The sequence below is a fragment of the Callithrix jacchus genome, chromosome 6, assembly GCF_049354715.1.
Source record: "Callithrix jacchus isolate 240 chromosome 6, calJac240_pri, whole genome shotgun sequence".
Taxonomy (NCBI): Eukaryota; Metazoa; Chordata; class Mammalia; order Primates; family Cebidae; genus Callithrix; species Callithrix jacchus.
The window spans coordinates 136,617,908-136,636,119 of NC_133507.1; the positions used below are offsets into that span (position 1 = coordinate 136,617,908).

The 18,212-nt window shown below is 42.2% G+C and overlaps 1 protein-coding gene, 1 long non-coding RNA gene and 1 pseudogene across 3 annotated transcripts in view; 1 reads left to right on the forward strand and 2 right to left on the reverse strand.

Annotated features, from left to right (window-relative positions):
• BARD1 (BRCA1 associated RING domain 1) overlaps nt 1-1,142 on the reverse strand; it is a 90,040-nt gene extending 88,898 nt beyond the window's left edge. For both annotated transcript variants that reach the window (XM_078329174.1, XM_008999430.4), the window contains exon 1: nt 872-1,142. Coding sequence is in view for 1 of the 2 variants with exons in the window: in XM_008999430.4 (XP_008997678.3) it covers nt 872-1,029 (158 nt within the window). In the remaining variant the exon portion in view is untranslated. The remainder of the gene's footprint in view (nt 1-871) is intronic.
• Nucleotides 1,143-1,463: 321 nt separating this feature from the next.
• The window catches only part of LOC118154661 (uncharacterized), a 28,275-nt gene continuing 11,526 nt past the window's right edge, over nt 1,464-18,212 (forward strand). The window contains exon 1 of the long non-coding RNA XR_004744843.3: nt 1,464-1,705. This is a non-coding gene — a long non-coding RNA (uncharacterized LOC118154661). The remainder of the gene's footprint in view (nt 1,706-18,212) is intronic.
• On the reverse strand, nt 12,154-13,234 carry LOC144576774 (ras-related GTP-binding protein A-like; annotated as a pseudogene).

The following is an 18,212-nucleotide window of genomic DNA, read 5'->3' on the forward strand; positions in this document are numbered from 1 at the left end:
TCCGTTATTAAAGAAAAAGTTGTATTGCTTATACTTTGTGCAACTAAGTAACTTAAGTTCTGCAAGTTAGAAATTAAAGGGAAAAAAAAAAGTCCAAAAAAGAAATATGCTTGTGACTCTTACAAAGAAAACCTGCCAGTGATCTTCATACAGAAACTTAGCTGTACACACAGCAAGTGCTCAATAAATATGCTTTTTAGAAGAAACGAAAAGTGATACAAAGCCTTTGAGTACTTAGAGGACTCCCACAGTATGACAAAAGGAAGGAAAACAGTATAAACAGCATCACTAAAAGCTGCGACATCAGACATGATGCAAACTAAGGAAACGAGAAATTTCTGCCATTTCCAATCTATACCTAAGGTGGGTTCCCGATACTCCATCCTATCCCACCAGAAAAAGATGGCATGGAGAAAATATCAAAAAGGCCAATTTAACTTAGAGCGGCAGCTGCTTCTAATTTAGAGGGTCTCCGGGTCGGCCTGGCAGCCGAATGCGCCATAGCTCCTGGAAAGCAGCGAGGTAATCAGAAGCCTTAGCCCCACTCCAGACCTAGATTCAAACTCTGGAGGCGGGGCCAGGATGACTATTGGTTAGCCACACCTCCAGACGGTTCTTCAGCCCGCTGAAATTCAAAAACTACCGTTGCAGTTGGATTTAGGGCAAGGGGAGGCTGGGAAGACGCCCCGAAAGAAAGTGAATGAGAGACAAAAGTTGGTAACACTAGATCCCTGGGCAGATGCTAACTGAACGCCGACCCGACTGCAGCGCGGGAACGGAAGGAGGAAACAGAAGATTTGAAAAGATTCCCCCGTCCCCAGACTGGGCGACCGGTGCCCACGTAGCCACCCCCTTGAGGCTCCGTCTTTACCAACGCGAGCAACGCAGCAGCTTCTCCAGGCGGTCGAGCGCGGCTCGACTGTGGGCCCACGCCCCGCCACCGGCCGGATCCATGGCGGGCGCAGAGCAAGGCTCGTTCCCGGAGCGGACCGTCGGCTGCCGGTTCCTCGGCTGCGGGTTCCCCGGCATCGCCCCGCCTTGGTGTGAAAGGCTCCTCGGAGAGCCGGAGGCAAGGAGGTCTCGAGAAACCACAGGGAAGCTGCAGGCCAGCGACTCGACCCTTGCCGAGCTCTTCCCGCCTCTCCGACGGCGGGCCGGCCTGAGGGCGGGGCCGCGAGAGCCACCCACTGGCTGAGTGGGCGGGGTCTAGTGGTGGGGCTAGAGGCTGAAACTGGCCAAAGTCCCGGCGCACGGGACCCAGGGGCGGGGCCGGACTGCTGAAACTTGCCAAAGTCCTGGCGCGCGAGGCCTAGAGGCGGAGCCGCGAGAACTCGCCGCGGGACGGATGGGCGGGGCCTAGGTGCCTGGGGGCGGGACAGGACGGCTGAAACTGCAGGCCGGGCGGGTGGGGCCCAGGGGCGGGGCCTCGAGCGCGCGCCGCCGGACCGAAGGGGCGGGGCCGCAGTCGGGAGCCTGAAGTTGGCGGGAGAGCGGGCGGGGCCTGAAGCCGACCTGGGCCGCCGGAAAGGATGAAGTCCTGGTAGAAAGCCAGTCGCCGTTTCCCTGGAGCTACGACTCCAAGGACTCATCCGAACTTAACCGTTGGAATAAGCACAACTCAGAAACTTTTAGTTGAGTGTTACCTATAAAAAGCACTCTTTTCATAACTGTTGAACTTGGAAAAGCTTCGCCCGGGATACTGAAGGTACCACTCTCTTTTTTCCTAGGAGAGCAACCTTTTCGTCCCTCTCACCCCAGCTGTGGCGTATATAGTAACCGAGTAAAAATAAGGCAAGTTTGTATCTTATTCTAACTAGTTAAAAATAGCCCAAAGTCATGTCTGAAAAGATCTAGTTTACTTTTAAAATTGAGAAAAAACCTGTTTTTTTTGTTAGAGAGTGTGCCCAGCTTCTGCCTACGGATCTTTCACTGATCACCGTATTTTACACGTAAGACCTGCAGAGCAACCCGTAACGCCTCTCTGCCTTCCCCAGAGTTAATTTCCAAGTCCTTGCATTTTTCCCCCCTAACTTGTCTCCAATGCACCCATTTCTCTCCGTTTCTGCTCCACAACATCCCCAGTTGCCTCCTGCTCACCTGGTTTCCTGCCGTAGTTTTCTAGCTGGTATCCAAGGGTCTACCCAGGTCCCACCCAGTCCCGAGACCACGGTGTAACAGCCTAAAACATTTCCAAACACAAAACTCATGTTAGCACGTTCCTTTCTTAAAACTCTTTAACGTTTTCCGCTGCTCTTTGACTAGCCTCTTGTCAAAACCTCCTCTGGCCCTCAGGTTCCCAACCCCACAGGGCGTTCCCCCAGGTCATTAAAAGCCCCTGCACCTTGCTGCCTCGTGGCTTTTGCGGAGATTCCCTTTGGAAGCTGAAATTGTACTCTTCCCCATTCCTCATCCTTCAGATTGCAGCTCAAGTATCACTCCTTAAAGGTTTTTCTAATTCCTAGACTAGATTCTCTTAGGTGCATCATATCACCTGTGTGTGTAGAAGATACACACACATACAATTATGTCCGGGTCCCCTTCTAGTTCTAAACCTCCAAAAGTCCAGAGACTGGCTGCATGTGACTCGTTTTACTATATAGCTTCATGTGGCACGTGCAATGCTTGCCTCCAGGTAGGTGCTCAGTGTTTGTTGAATATGTGAACTACCTACAAGCCAGACCCGGCTTTAAGGACTTTCCTATATTAATTCCTGCCTTAAGCCTTATAGGGACCCTATGAAATGGGCATTAGTATCTCTTTTGTCACCCCCAAATTCACATGTTAAAAGCTCCAACCGCAACGTGATGGTATTTGGAGTCGACTTTGGGGAGTAATTAGATTTAGATGGGGTTATGAGGGCAGAGCCTCCATGATGAATCAATGTCCTTGTAAGAAGAGAAAGAGTTCTCAGTCTCCACCACTTGAGGACACAGCAAGAACACAGAGAAGAGGGCCCTCCCCCAAACCCAGTCCTGCTGGCACCCTAATCTCAGACTGCTAACCTCCAGAAATACGACAAATTTCTGTTGCTTAAGTCACCTAGATTATAGTATTTTATTCTAGCAACTAAGACAGTGCTCTTTGAAAGAGGAAGGTTTTTTTTTTTTTTTTTTTTTTTTTTGAGACGGAGTTTCGCTGTTGTTACCCAGACTGGAGTGCAATGGCACGATCTCGGCTTACCGCAGCCTCCGCCTTCTGGGTTCAAGCAATCTCCTGCCTCACCCTCCCGTTTAGCTGGTATTACAGGCACACGCCACCATGCCCAGCTAATTTTTGTATTTTTAGTAGAGACGGGGTTTCACCTCGTTGACCAGGATGGCCTTGATCTCTTGACCTCGTGATCCACCCACCTCGGCCTCCCAAAGTGCTGGGATTATAGGCGTGAGCCACTGCGCCCGGCCAAGGAAGCAGGTTGTGGCTCGGAGATCTTAATTTACTTGAAGAGGCTCAGCACATGCCTGTAGTCCCAGCTACTCCGGAGGCTGAGGCAGGAGGATCACTTCAGCCCCAGAGTAAATTATGTTTTTGGTCTTTTGTTTGCGGGGGAGGGGGAGGTTGAGACAAGGTTTCACTGTTGCCCAGGCTGGAGTACAGTGGTACCGTCTCAGCTCACTGCAGCTGTGAACTCCTGGGGTCAAGTGACCCTCCCACCTTAACCTCCAAAGTAGCTGGGACCTGTCCAGGCACACTCCACCATGCCTGGCTAATTTTTTTTTTTTTTTTTTTTAGAGGCACGGTCTCTCTATTTTGGCCAGGCTGCTCTAGAACTCCTGGCTTCAAACAATCCTTCCACCTCAGCCTCCCAAAATGCTGGGATTACAGGTGTGAACAATGTGCCTTGTAGTGCCACTAAATTATGAAAACTCAAATAATTTAAATGACTTGGCCAAAAATCACACAGTTGGTTAGTAAGAATGAGTACAACAAAATAAGGCTTTATTAGATGTTTTAACTAAAACTATGATAGCACACAAACCAATTTTTTTTTTTTTTTAACTTAGAGGCACCTAAGAAGTTAGTCCTTATTAATCCTGTTAAGCCATTGCTTACTCTTTATTGAGCCTGGGAGAAATCAAATTCTAGAAAACTTAAAAGGGGTCAAGCATGATGGCTCATGCTGGTAATCCCAGCACTTTGGGAGGCCAAGGCAGGTGAATCACCTGAGGTCAGGACTTCAAGGCCAGCCTAGCCAACATGGTGAAACCTGGTCTCTACTAAAAATACAGAAGTTATCCGGGTGTGGTGGCGTGTGCCTGTAATCCCAGTTACTGGGTAGGTAGGCTGAGGCAGGAAAATAGCTTGAACCCAGGAGGTGGAGGTTGCAGTGAGCTGAGATGACATCACTGCACTCCAGCCTGGGCAACAGAGTGAGACTGTCAGAAAGAAAGAAAGAGACTGGGGAGGGACGGAGGGAGGGAAGGCAGGGAAGGAAGGGAGGAAAGCTTAAAATGCTAAAACCTGGAGAGATATATTGTGGTGTTAATGGAGTCAGTTGAGGATTTCAGGAGACAGATTGTTCCACCTCTAATCCCACCTTCCCTAAATAATTGTGTGATTTAAACGAAGCCTTAAACTCTCTGAGTGTTAGTTTCCTTGTCTGCAAAATGGGGATAATATTTATCAGATAGATTTAGAGGACTATTAAATAAGATTAAATGTAAAATCACAGACACCATAAGTACTCAATAAATGGTAACTGTTGAGGATGATTATGTACAATCAGTACTGTCAGTGCTTTCTTTACTAAAGAATAACACTAAACATTTTTATCAATTATATTTTTTGACTAAGGGCACAATTTTTGGGGGGGCAGGGAGACGAGTCTTGCTCTGTCACCCAGGCTGGAGTGCAGTGGCACAGTCTCATCTCAGTATAACCTCTGCCTCCCAGGTTCAAGTGATTCTTGTGCCTCATCCTTCCAAGTAGCTGGGACTACAGGAATGCACCACCATACTTAGGGCACAATTTAACTGTGATCAGAGTAAATGAAAATTTCACATTTTGGTAAAACACTTTGGGACCAAACAGTTATAACTGGCCTATTCATGCCATGCTATTAAATTAATTATGAGGCAGATGAAATGAGTTCTTTCTACTGTTATTTTCCTTTCTTCTGCCATTGTCTGGTTCCCTCTTCCCAAGGGTCATGACATTCGGGGCAGCTCTTTGATAGTGGCCATAATTAAACTCATAAATAAGCAAGATTACTCTCCCATGTGCAACTTCCCATTCCATCTTCCTTGCTTTGCTACAGCTTAGCTTGCAGGTGCTTTGCTTTTAGTGGAGATGAGATGTTTGTTTTGAACAACTCTTCCTCTTAACCCTGGATCCTGAGTTTCAAGGGCAAATTCCTTCTCCCATGGGGTACATCAACAATGTGTAAAATCCTAGAATTCTTGTCTCAGAGAAAAAGTTCTGCAGGGGAATCTAGCCATCAGCAGGGTCTCAGTAAAGCTGTGGTTTAGGACATTAACAACATCATTTTCTCTCTTTAAAAAGGGCTAAACGGGCGGGTGCGGTGGTTTACGCCTGTAATCCCAGTACTTTGGGAGGCCCAGGCGGGCAAATTGCTAGGTCAGGAATTAAGACTAGCCTGACAAACATGGTGAAACCCCGTCTCTACTAAAAATGCGAAAATTAGCTGGGCATGGTGGCATGCGCCTGTAATCCCAGTGGGAGGCTGAGGGAGGAGAATCCCTTCAACCCAGGAGGCAGAGATTACAGTGAGGCGAGATTGCGCCACTGCACTCTAGTCTGGGTGACAGAGCGAGACTCCATCTCAAAAAAAGAAAAAAAAAAGGGCAAAGTGGTATCATTTCTTTTTCATTTTTTTCTTGCAGGGACTTCCTGTGTACATAAAGTTTAGTCTTGTTGCTCCATTTCACTCCTATTCTCTTCCTAGTAAGCAGTATTCCCAAGATCATCCTTCCCTCCCCCAGTGTAACACTCTAATCCTGCGGGGGGTGGGGGGCGGGGGGGGGGGGATTCCGAGGCACATGGATAAGCTTTCTTTAGTCTTATTTACCCATCCTCCTCTCTCCATGCCCACTTAACCCTCAACCCTCCGACTGTTTCAGTTACCCTCTGTACCCTACGAAGGCATCTCCAGCCTTGATCTGTTTTCTGATCTTCAGGCTTATATAATGATTTGTTGAAAACAGTCAAAATGCTGTTTTTTCTTCTTTTGTATTATGAAGTGTTTATTACGAAGTATATTATGAAGAGGTAAATCTTCCTCATATTCATTTAGATAAACATATATAAGAAGCAGATGGGATATGCATAATACCCAGACTCTACTCCCAAGGAGTGTAAAGATAACTCACAAATTCTTACCTTTATGTTAATTCTTCTCTGACTTTCACAGTATTGTGCACTGGAATTGGCCATTTCAACTTCCTGAGAGCATTCTTTTTGTCAGATGTAAATTTTGTTTGCAAGGAAAGCTTTGTGAAATGTAGTTCCACCCAAAAACAAATGCAGTTTGAAACATCTGATAAGGAGCAGTTGAATATGGTAGTTGCTGGAATGGAGCAGAGCGTCCCAGCATCTGGGACTGTGGTATATGCTCTGCACCTTTGACTGAGCTTGACTTTATGTGATGCTGTTAAGGTAAAGTCATATGCTTTGTGCTGTTTTTTTCTGAAATTTGGTGTGGTGTAGTGAGTAAGTGTACTGTGACCTGGAGTCAAGCAAAACAATTATAAACCTAGCCTTGCTATTTCCTGCAATTTTGTCCATTGTGTAACCCATCTTGGAACTTAGTGTAGTCTTTTGTAAATTTAGGATTAACATATGTCAATCTCACACTCAAAGGGTTGTGGTGAGAAAGGAATTACAGTTTATGAAACTGTCATAAACTGGAAGTGCAGCACAACCAATGGACATCCCTTTGCAATGAGCTGCCCTAAACTTTAATACATATATTAAAGCTTAAAACACGCTAAGAGCACAACATATTTTTCCGTTTTTAGGACTAGCCTGTTGAGTTGCATTAAGCCAGCTATGCTTGCTTATAAATTCTCTTATGAAAGAGTACATATTCAAGGAACCACTTATTCTGTGGCTGCTGGAACAGAGATACTTGCAGTAGCAATTCCTATGCAAATATAATGCAATAACCTTGAAAGGAAGCTTAAATCCTATTTACTGGTTATAATCTCTTTTAGTATCATCTCAGATAAAGTATCCACCAGATTCCTAAAACCATCTTTGGCATAATATTAGGACATGACAATGAAAATGTTTGTAATTTTGTTTTATTAACTTGAAGATCTTTTATTTACATCATTGTGCTGCTGCTTTAAGAGCAAAAAAAGCCTAAGCAATTAAAAACAGTAATTTTGTGCTATGTATTAGAGATTGCTTATATTGAATCAAACCACTCATGAATATCATCATGATTAATGTGTATCTTGGTCAGTTCAATTGTGTGTTTATGTATTGATCAAGTTATTGGCTGCAGTGTACTGCACTGAACCGTTTTAGCATGCCACAGTCTCTTTGACTAGTGCATATAGACTCAGTCCCTATGTTATGTGCTCTTTGGCATTTAGTTTAGAATCAAGTCTCTAGAAGAATCTAGGTGTTTTAAGACTGTTTTCGAAAGGATGTTAACTCCATTCTCATGGGCGCTTGCCAAATTTCTGTCACAGGCTTAAAAGTAACTAGTCTAAGGGCATAGTTACATTACTATGACCCCCACAGTAGTTGCTTTAAAGGATTTGTTATCTTCTGTACTTCCTGATCATTTATCAAATTCAGTCTGACATAGATATTTCACTGGTCATTGTTTTTGTTCAATAGACTTCAGAGTTCAGCCCATTCCACTGCCTTTTATTGCTTGCTATTTTTAAGGAGACACCTCAGTAGAAATCCCCTTTTTCTGTACAGTGTAATTACTGAAGCACATAAAGTGGTTATAACAGGAATTTATCACTTTCAGGTGGAAATACTCCCAGCCAAATAAAAGATAGAGTAGGAATGCCAGAAGCAATTTATAACAGGCTCACTGACATTTTGTGTTGAGAAGCTCTACCACTGAATAAGCATCAAGTCATAAATCTCTGTAAACGTGATTAAAGCAAGCAAGTTATACTTTGAGGGGATACTATAATAAAAGGATGCTGTGATGCAAAGCAGGAAAATTCTGTTGACAAAAATCACCAAAAACAGCTGTCAGTAAAATTTACAAACAGCTTGTTTTAAATTCTGCTGGATTCTAGCAGCTGTTTGTTTGCACATAAAATGTTCATTTAGGAAATGAGCATTGGCCCTAGTTTGGATTCCATTGTGTTTCAAAATTCTGTAATCAGTTTAATCAAAATTCATGCAATAATTTAAATTTCTTTCAAGCACAAGTGAGAAGTAACCAACGTATTTAAATATGCCTCATATACCATTTGTGCTCAATAAATATTGGAATAAAAAGGAATGACTATATACCATTATCTGTAAAAGCAATGATCAATTACAGCATGCATTTCAGCTTAATTTTTCTTCATCCATATATACTCTTTTAGAAATTATGCCTTGTTCGTGTTGGACTCATTTCACTCATATTGGTAATAATTTTTAACAGCCCTTTAGCAATATATTTAGAATTTAAAAGGCTGACTTAAAATTTAGTCACAATTATAAAGTCACTTTCTATGAGACATAGTTCATTAAATTTTGCTTATGCCTTTATTTAGTTACTTTTCTCACTATCTCCAAATATAGCTTACATATTTTTTCATGTGTAAAGTAGGGATAATTGAAAATACTTCATTGCTATTGTATGGATAAAATAAGCTAATACATTTCGCAAAGGGCTTGAAACATAGTAAGTTCCTAATAAATGCTAGCATTTACCACCATACAAACAACTCTAGATGTAAGAGTAATAAATTGAAAAGTTTTTTTAAGGTAATAACAGCATGGGTGTATATATGTGTATGTGTGTGTATTTGTGTGCGTGTGTGTGTGTGTGTGTGTATATATGTATATATATACGTGTATATATGTATATATATGTGTGTATATATATGATATGGTTTGGCTGTGTCCCCACCCAAATCTCACCTTGAATTGTGATAATATCCACGTATCAAAGGTGGGGACAGGTGGAGATAATTGAATCATGGGTGTGGTTTCTTCCATACTGTTCTTGTGATAGAGAATAAGTCTCATGAGATCTGAAGGTTTTATAAATAGACATTCCCCCGCACAGGCTCTGTTGCCTTCTGCCATGTAAGAAGTGGCCTTGTTCCTCATTCACCTCCTGTCATGATTGTGAGGCCTCCCCAGCCATGTAGAACTGTGAGTTAATTAGACCTCTTTCTATTATAAATTACCTAGTCTTGGGTATGTCTTTATTAACAGCTTGAGGGAAGACTAATACAGTGTATGTATGTATATACATGCACTATACACACATACCATTTTTAGGAATTAATTTGGGAGATTTGGAAGCTGAGTCAAACCAAAAATACTATCATAAAAATAACTATAATGTTGTGTTCTCTTTGTTCTTAAACCAGACAAACACCATGGTCATCTTTCCTTTCCCTGACTTTACTCAAATGTTTGAGAAAAATATATTCCTTTGGTTGTATTTTCTAGAAAAGAGTCTGTATAATCCAGATTCATCATATAATCCCAATAATCACCCTGTAGTATAGTCACCATTACCCCATTTGACAAAAGAGGAAAAAGGACTTCAAGCTATTTAGTGACTTCCCCAAAAACATACAGCTTACAGAGAGCGGAGCAAGGAAATAGATCCAGATTTGCCTGACTCCAAAGCCCAAGCACATACATACATACATACATACATACATAACCTAGTTTTAATTAACTTCAGCTTCAAAGGATGTTATTTAAATCCCAGTCAGTTGAAATACGAGTTCATACCCATTTTCAGCACAATTATACATTGTAAATTACAGAAAAAGTTTGTTATAGTCTCTCTTCTCAGAGAAAGTAGTGCCTAGTTATTGACAAGACTATGCAAGATACACTATAAATAATATGAAGCATTATAATTAAGTGTTCAATTTTGTGATCCACATAAAGTATCACAAAAGGTCATGGGAGATAATGCTTACAATTGCTTAATGAAGATAGGAATGACCATGGATATCTTTGTGGGACAGGTAAAAGTGGGAGTTAAGTCTTAGAGAGGTTTGAGTAGCAGAAGGGAAGAAGAAAATTATTTTAGATGGGCAAAATCATAGGAATGCAGACACACAAATGATGGGGAGTGTTGCTACCAGTTTGACTAGAGCAAAAGTATTGATTGGAGCATATAAAATTACTGGTTTTGTAGGTCAAAAATGATCAGACAACAGCAATTTCATCTGGCTCAACCTAATACCTATTATATAGTAGTGATTATAGTTAGTACATAGCTAAATGCAATAAGAAACTCCTAGATTTTTGGGAAAGGATCAGTGAAAAGTCACTTTCTGAGAGGGAAGCTAGCAGCTATCAATAAATAATGGCTGACATTTTTATCTGCTCATATATGTCACCCTAAGAGATTTGGAGATACAGTGCTTAGCTATTCAAAGAGAAGCCCCATTGCAATCAAAGCAAATAGAATAAAATTAAAGCACTGAAATATTTTTTTAAAAGCTTTCCTTTCAGGGCAACTTAGCCAGGGAGTAAATATTAAGTCACATTGTTAACAACAACCCACATTTATATAGCTTTGGCATGTACCAGTGGTGTGTCCTGGCTGGCATGTGTGGGTTCGCAAGCACCATTTCTTAAGTTTTTAGGACAGCTGTTTTGACAGCTGTTTGTTAAATGTTGCCATTATTTAAAATTATGGTGTGTGAACTTAGAATAATTTTTTAAAGGAAAAGTAATAAATATTCAAAATCACTTTCTAAATATTTTACTACATTACTTACACTACGCTCTTGAAGTTATTTACATTTTTTTCTATCCCTGTAGTGGAAATATAGTATGTGATGGTGTGCTTTTGCACATCTTATCAACTTCACATTCAGTGACGTCACTTAGGTAGCCTGAAATCAGCCATGGTGGGAGTATTTACACCAGGAATATCAGTATAAGGATTAATTAGGGCTTCATATATTCTTTCCTCGATTGTTTATTCTAGACATAGATGAATAAAGTGCAATAATACCGATTACATTTACTTCGATAGCTTGAAATCAGCCACAGTGAGAGGATTTACAACAGGAATATTGGTGTAAGGCTTAATTAAGGCTGAATATGTTCTTTCATTGATTGTTTATACTAGACAGAGATGGAAAAAAATGTAATAATACAGATTATTCTTCATTGTTTGTCATGTCTGCCATGGGAAAAGAAATATATCATGGACTTTGTGGACTCAGAGGAAGGATGGGAGTGGGGTGAGAGATAAAAGACTACATTGGGTAGAGTGTATACTGGTTGGGTGACAGGGGCACCCAAAACTCAAAAATTACCACCAAAGCATTTAGGTAACCAAAACTACCTGTTTACCAAAAACTATTGAAATAAAATACATTTCAAAATTTTTCAAAAATATGTCATGTCAGGTTGGGCGCGGTGGCTCACGCCTGTAATCCCAGCACTTTGGGAGGCCGAGGCGGGTGGATCAGGAGGTCAAGAGATAGAGACCATCCTGGTCAACATGGTGAAACCCCGTCTCTACTAGAAATACAAAAAATTAGCTGGACATGGTGGCGCGTGCCTGTAGTCCCAGCTACTCAGGAAGGCTGAGGGAGGAGAATTGCCCGAACCCAGGAGGCAGAGGTTGCGGTGAGCCGAGATCGCACCATTGCACTCCAGCCTGGGTAAAGAGCAAAACTGTCTCAAAAATAAATAAATAAATAAATAAATAAATAAAAATGGAAAAAATAAAAAGTATGTCATGTCTATAGCTGTTGTTTTGTGAAAAGGCACAAAAATTGGTTTTATATATATATATTTAAATTTATAAATGCATTTTAATACCTTGCTGATAAAATAGTAACAGTCCATCTTTGCAATCTGATATGGAATACAGGAAGATACTGGTAAAGGCTTTGATGTGTATGTCTATTATAACCAGGTAATCAGAACACACACAAACCATGTACTTTGGTGATACACCATACCAACTTCTCAGAAAGGCCAGCTTTAAGCTCTACTGGGTAGCTGAGTAAGTAGCATTCAGTGTTTAAAGACTGGAGAGCAGGGGAGAAAGATGAAAGGAGAAAGCAGCACACACTTCAAAGCCCATTTTAAGCACACGGCATTATGAATATTAAAAATAAAGGATAAAAACAAAAAAGGTACTTCAGCATTTTCAGAAGGAGCATATGGGAATATTGAACACATAAGGAGACTGTGCTTGGGGCCAACCACTCCCTCCAGCTTCTCAAAGTGTTCCCTGGCATTGCAAATGTTATCAGGGTGGCCGCAGAAGGGATCGACGGATCTGACATGACCACCATCACCTACGTGTTTGAGGTGAAGATATCCGTGAAAGCTGCGAAGTGGGAATTCCTAACTTCCATGCTCTGGAAGGAAGTGGCCAATTTACTGCAGCTCAGCTTGAACTGCTTGATGATGTTGCTGATCCCAAACCGGTGGTCGTTGTGCTGCTCTTTGCACCGGTAGTGGGAAATAACCAAGAACGCAGCTCTTTCAAACAGCAGAACTTCATCGGCCTCGATGATTTGGGCAAAATTCCTGAGGTTCATCTCCAGCTGCTGAACTTTGGGAATCAGCTGGTAGATGATGCTGGACCAGGCTTTGTAGAACGTCTCATCCCAGATGGGCGTTCGAAAACAAGCACCCTCCAGCAGGAGAGACAGATGCCTCAGGTCCTCTCGCTCTTTAAAAATCAGGTCACGCTGATCCTCCTGAACCAGATCCATTTTGTGCACCAGGCAGAAGATTTTGGCTTCAGGAGAGTTCTGGAGGATGGCCTCCAGACACGACTTGTAATAATGCATGTCCTTTTCCAGTTTGCAGCTCTCCATGTCAAACACGTAAATCAAAACTTCTACGTTACGGAAGATGTTGTCTTGCTGGCTGGTGAAGTAATTTTCCAAGAAGGTGTCCTGACCGCCACATCCCGCAGGTTCAGCCCCAGGTTCCCCAACAATCAGATGTGGGAGTGCTCCACGTCAATGGTGGCTCCCAGGCGTTGGGTGTCGTGAGCAATGTGATTGGCAAAGATAATCGACCTCATGCTGGTCTTCCCCATCAGCAGCACCTTTTCCTTCGCAGCTGTATTTGGCATCATCTGCCGGGACTGCTGCAGACTAGGCCTGAGGGTGTGGCCTACACACAGCGCCCAGGCGTCTTGCTCTGTCACCCAGGCTAGAGTGCAGTGGCACCATCCTCAGCTCCTTGCAACCTGTGCCTCCCAGGTTCAAGTGCCTCAGCTTCCCAAGTAATTGGGATTACAGCTGCCCGCCACCACGCCTAGCTAATTTTTGTATTTTAGTAGAGACAGAGTTTCACTGTGTTGGCCAGGTAGGTCTTGAACTCCTGCCCTCAAGTGATTCACCCACCTCAGCCTCCCCAAATGCTGGGATTACAGGCGGGAGCCACCACACACAGTCTAAAATTGGAGATCTATTCTTTCAGTATTCAACTGGGAAACAAGTCACATCATTGGTGAACTACATATGTCTGACTCTAATAGAAGTATCAACCAACATATGTTACAACTACAATCAGAATGCTCATTGTGCAGCATTTACCAGCATATCAGTGTATCTATCTATCATGTTGGTCTACCCTGCTTACCACCATGCGGAAATCTCAGGCTGTGTTTCACATTTAGTTGCAAACACAGTGCTGTTGGCACAACCTGGCATCCAGACTTTCCCTCCTCCCAGGATCTGTCACTGAGCTCCATAGCGATGTTTACTGCCTAGACTCAGAAACTTGACCCGCTGGCTGGGCGTGGCGGCTCATGCCTATAATCTCAGCACTTTGGGATGCTGAGGCGGGTGGATCACCTGAGATCAGGAGTTCGAGACCAGTCTGGCCAACATGATGAAATCCTGTCTCTACTAAAAATACAAAATTAGCCCAGGGTGGTGGCACGTTCCTGTAATCTTAGCTACTCTGGAGGCTGAGGCAGAAGAATCATTTGGACCCGGGAGGTAGAGGTTGCAGTGAGCCAAGATCATGTTACTGCACTCCAGCCTGCACAAAAAGTGAAACTCCTTCTCAAAGAAAAGAAAGAAAAGAAGCTCAAAGGTTGGCACATTCTGAGGTCATGAGCTCCAAGTTCTAGCTGTTGCCTTTACAAGGTACTCCATTTCCACACAGCTCTACTAAAATAGGGAGTGTGGCTCTTCCCTATTTTTTGTGTCTATGCCAATAATGTCGTGCTGCCAGTGCCTTCATTATTTCTCAGAAGTGTGCAAAACTGGCTCTTGTGGTTTTATTGTGCTTTTTCCATTCATAGCACAAATCCATGAGGGTCTGCTTTGGAGGAATACTTTCTACCCCACTTTTCCTTTTTTATGTGTTTCACCAACTCACACATTAGGTATTTAACTTTTGTGATGTATTATCTACATTTACTTTTTTTTTTGGAGACAGAGTCTCACTTCCTCTCCAGGCGCCAGGCTGGAGTACAGTGGCACAATCTCAGCTCACTGCAACCTCTGCCTTCTGGGTTCAAGCAATTCTCCTGTCTCAGCCTCTCGAGTAGCTGGGACTACAGGCGCGCGCCACCATGCCCAGCTAATTTTTGAATTTTTAGTAGAGATGGGGTTTCACCATGTTGGCCAGGATGGTCTCGATCTCTTGACCTCATGATCCGCCCACCTCAGCCTCACAAAGTGCTGGGATTACAGGAGTGAGCCACTGCACCTGGCCTATCTACATTTCTTAATAGAACACTTGCTTCAAGAAAGTATGAATTTTTCTGCACATTGCTATATCCCTAGTACCCAGGACAGCACCAGGGATGTGATAGGTATAGGAATAAATGAATGAGGACAGGGTGAAGTCACATGCTGTAGTCAAAATCAGCTTGGCCCTTAGATGCTAAGGCATTATTTCTAGACCAAAATTGCTCTTTTCTCTTAAGAGAAGGCTTCACCTAGAGATTTCCAAATTATTTGTGCCCTTTACATTGTCTAAAATGACTACATTTTTCTGGCTCTTTGTGAATATTACTTAGTTTTGTACAGGTGGAGAGAAAGCTTCCTCTCCACCTGCTGAAGTTTCACTGAAATAGATTAATAGTGAAGCAGGAAAGGCAGCGAAACAGACCTCTTGAACACCAAACGAGGAAGGAAGGTATGATTTATTTCACCTGGCCCTGAGCAAGGAGGCACAGCTGCCTAATAGTCAAGCTGGAGCTCACAGAGAAAGTCCCTGCCCTTTTAAAGGCTTACAACTCTAGAATTTACATGTAAAAGGGTCCTGGGCCATGGAGTAGGCGTGGGGTATAGTGACTTAGGTGGGGGTTTGATCTTGTTTAAGTAAAAACAATGCCTTCTGGAAAGATTCCTCCCTGCATAGGAGAGTGAGTAAGGTCACTTCTATTGAAATGCAGTGTGGAAGTCAAGGCGGGGATGGTCTTAGATGCTTAAAGGGTGATTAAGGGTCTCCTCCCTCTATAGGAGGAAAAGGCATACAAATGTATGTACCGTGCATAAACATGGGAACCATTTAAAAATGAGATTGAAGGAAGACCCAGATGGTTGATGCTACTACCCTCTTCAAAATAGACCGGGAAATATGAGGTATAGTCAATCATGAGGAGTAGTAAATGACTTTCAATGGAAATGGACCCCAGGAACAATGGCCTGACATGAAGTTTCTCAGAGCTCTAGGGGAGGTGGCAGGATGATGAGTGGATGAACTTAACTGTGAAAATATTCGAATAGTCTTGTAGGTAATCTGGAGCTGCCGCCAGAGAAGAGATTACAAATCTGGGCATGGTACTGACTCCCAGTCTGTTTTCTTCTCCAGTGGTTGATCTTTCCTGATCATTTGATGAGATTTGTAGGAAGCAAGTCTTAAGACAATTGGGTTTCTTTTGGAAAGAAGCTTTCCTAGTCATATAACAAAATCTTAGAATCTCTCCTGGTGCTTTGGGCAAGGAAAAGGTTCAGAGAGACAGATCTTGGTTCTGAGGCTTATTTCTGAGGCCTTTCAGTTTTCTTTATTCAAAGCACTCAGCTTGCCAGATGGGCATATTTGGGGATATGGTTTTCTGTGTCCCAACAGATTTAATCTACTTCTCCTCCCACTGTCTGAAGAAAAGTAAAACCGAGGAGTATATGAAATCAAAAGTTTAAAAAAATTTATTTTCCTTTTTTTTTTGAGACAGTCTTACATTGTCGTCTAGGCTGGATTGCAATGATGTGATCTTGGCTCACTGCAACTTATGCCTCCTGGATTCAAGAGATTCTTCTGCCTCAGCCTCTAGAGTAGCTGGGATTACAGGCACCTGCTACCACGCCTAGCTAATTTTTTTTATTTTTAGTAGAGATGGGGTTTCACCATGTTGGCCAAGCTAGTCTCGAACTCCAGACCTTGTGATTCGCCTGCTTCAGCCTTCCAAAGTGTTGGGATTACAGGCGTGAGCCACCACACCCAGCCAAAAAAATCATTTTCTTATCATGTCAGACCAGATTTCTTTTCGGGATGGTTTGGGAAAATTCTTGATAAGACGCTTGCCTAAAAGGGGAATTAGCAGAACCCAAAGCAACTAAGGCATGGGAAGGAGGAAGAGAGGAAAGAGAGTGGTAGGGCAGAGAGAGGAATCAATATATCATAATCACAAGACTGAGCTTGAATTGATTAAAAACAGCCAAAGAAAGTCCCAGGATCGGGGTGACTGAGAACTTTAAGAACAAGAGTCCTTAATTATGCAATGTTTTTAGCAGAATATAGGATTGCTGTGGAAACAAACCTGAAATCTATGGATTTATTGGAGTCCATAGATTCCCTGAAATCTATGGATTTATATGGCCCCTGGGAAAATGCCTTGTTAGCCATGTAACTGAGTATAAAGGTGAAGATGTTTCTTGCCCTACTGGGCGTCTTTTGTGCAAGTGAAGTAGCTGCACACATTATATATAGATCATCATGGTGTGATGAAAGAAACGAAAAGAAAGGAGGGAGGCAGGACCCAGCAATCCAGAACCTGGAAATAATTAGGAAAGTGATATTGCCAGCAAAGATGGTACCTGCTGAAAGCTCAGATTTATGAGAGTCAGGTTTGAAATAGAATCTTTTGTTTTATCCCAATAAGGCTGGTTAAAGAAAGGCTTCTATTTTTTTTTTACATTTTTTAATATCAGGAAAACAATACATCCTGCTCCCAAGGGGAAACGTTTTGCTCCCAAACAAGATGGGCAACATAGTTACGGTACCAGTTGTTTCAGGTTTCTATTTGCCTCACCCTCCAAACTGTCCAGCCAGCCTATGAAATGCATGCTTATCATTTCAGAGGCAAGAAATGACAGTCCTTATGGGTAAAACATATCACCTGAATTTTTTTCTGATCATATTATCCTCTCAATAGAGTTCTATTTTCACACTCAGTGACTTGATGTCAGAGATTTTCACGTTTCCAGCTTATTGCTTTAGGTGAAGGTGGATGCTGTGATAACAGTAATTATAAAAGCCAAGAACAGAAAAAGGAAATATAATCCTTGTTTTTCAACTATTTTTAATGTTAAGAGTATTTAAAAATAAAAGGAAAAATACATTTTAAAATGTATTTGTTTTTAAAAGAATTTATAAGCATTTTGGGGGGATAAAAGAGAAAAAAAGGGATGGGATAACTGCTAATGAACAGGAAAAAAAGAAAAATGAAGGCAGCAGTGTTCTTGGAGCTGTAACCTGTTTATTCAAGCACTGGCCCTCCCATTTACTTTTTTTTTTTTTTTTTTTTTTTTTTAGAAAATCATTAAAAGTTTTATCAGGTGTAGTGACCTTGGGAAGAAGAAAAAGTCTTCGCATTAAAGAGCCATTTAATGCTAAAATCTTTCCAATTAATCTCATGCATCAAATAGTTCCTGAGAGCTTATCATATGCCAGTTGCTATATTAGGTGCTGGAATTACAGGGGCGAATAAGACTGACCTGATCCTGTCCTCATAGAGTTCACAACCTGTGCTTCCCTTTTATTAACTTTAAAATGGAAAAAATAATAATTGCCTTTTCACAGTGTTGCTGTGAGGATCAAATGAGAATACCTATGTAAAAGCAGTCTGTAAAGTGTACATGTGAGAGGTTGTT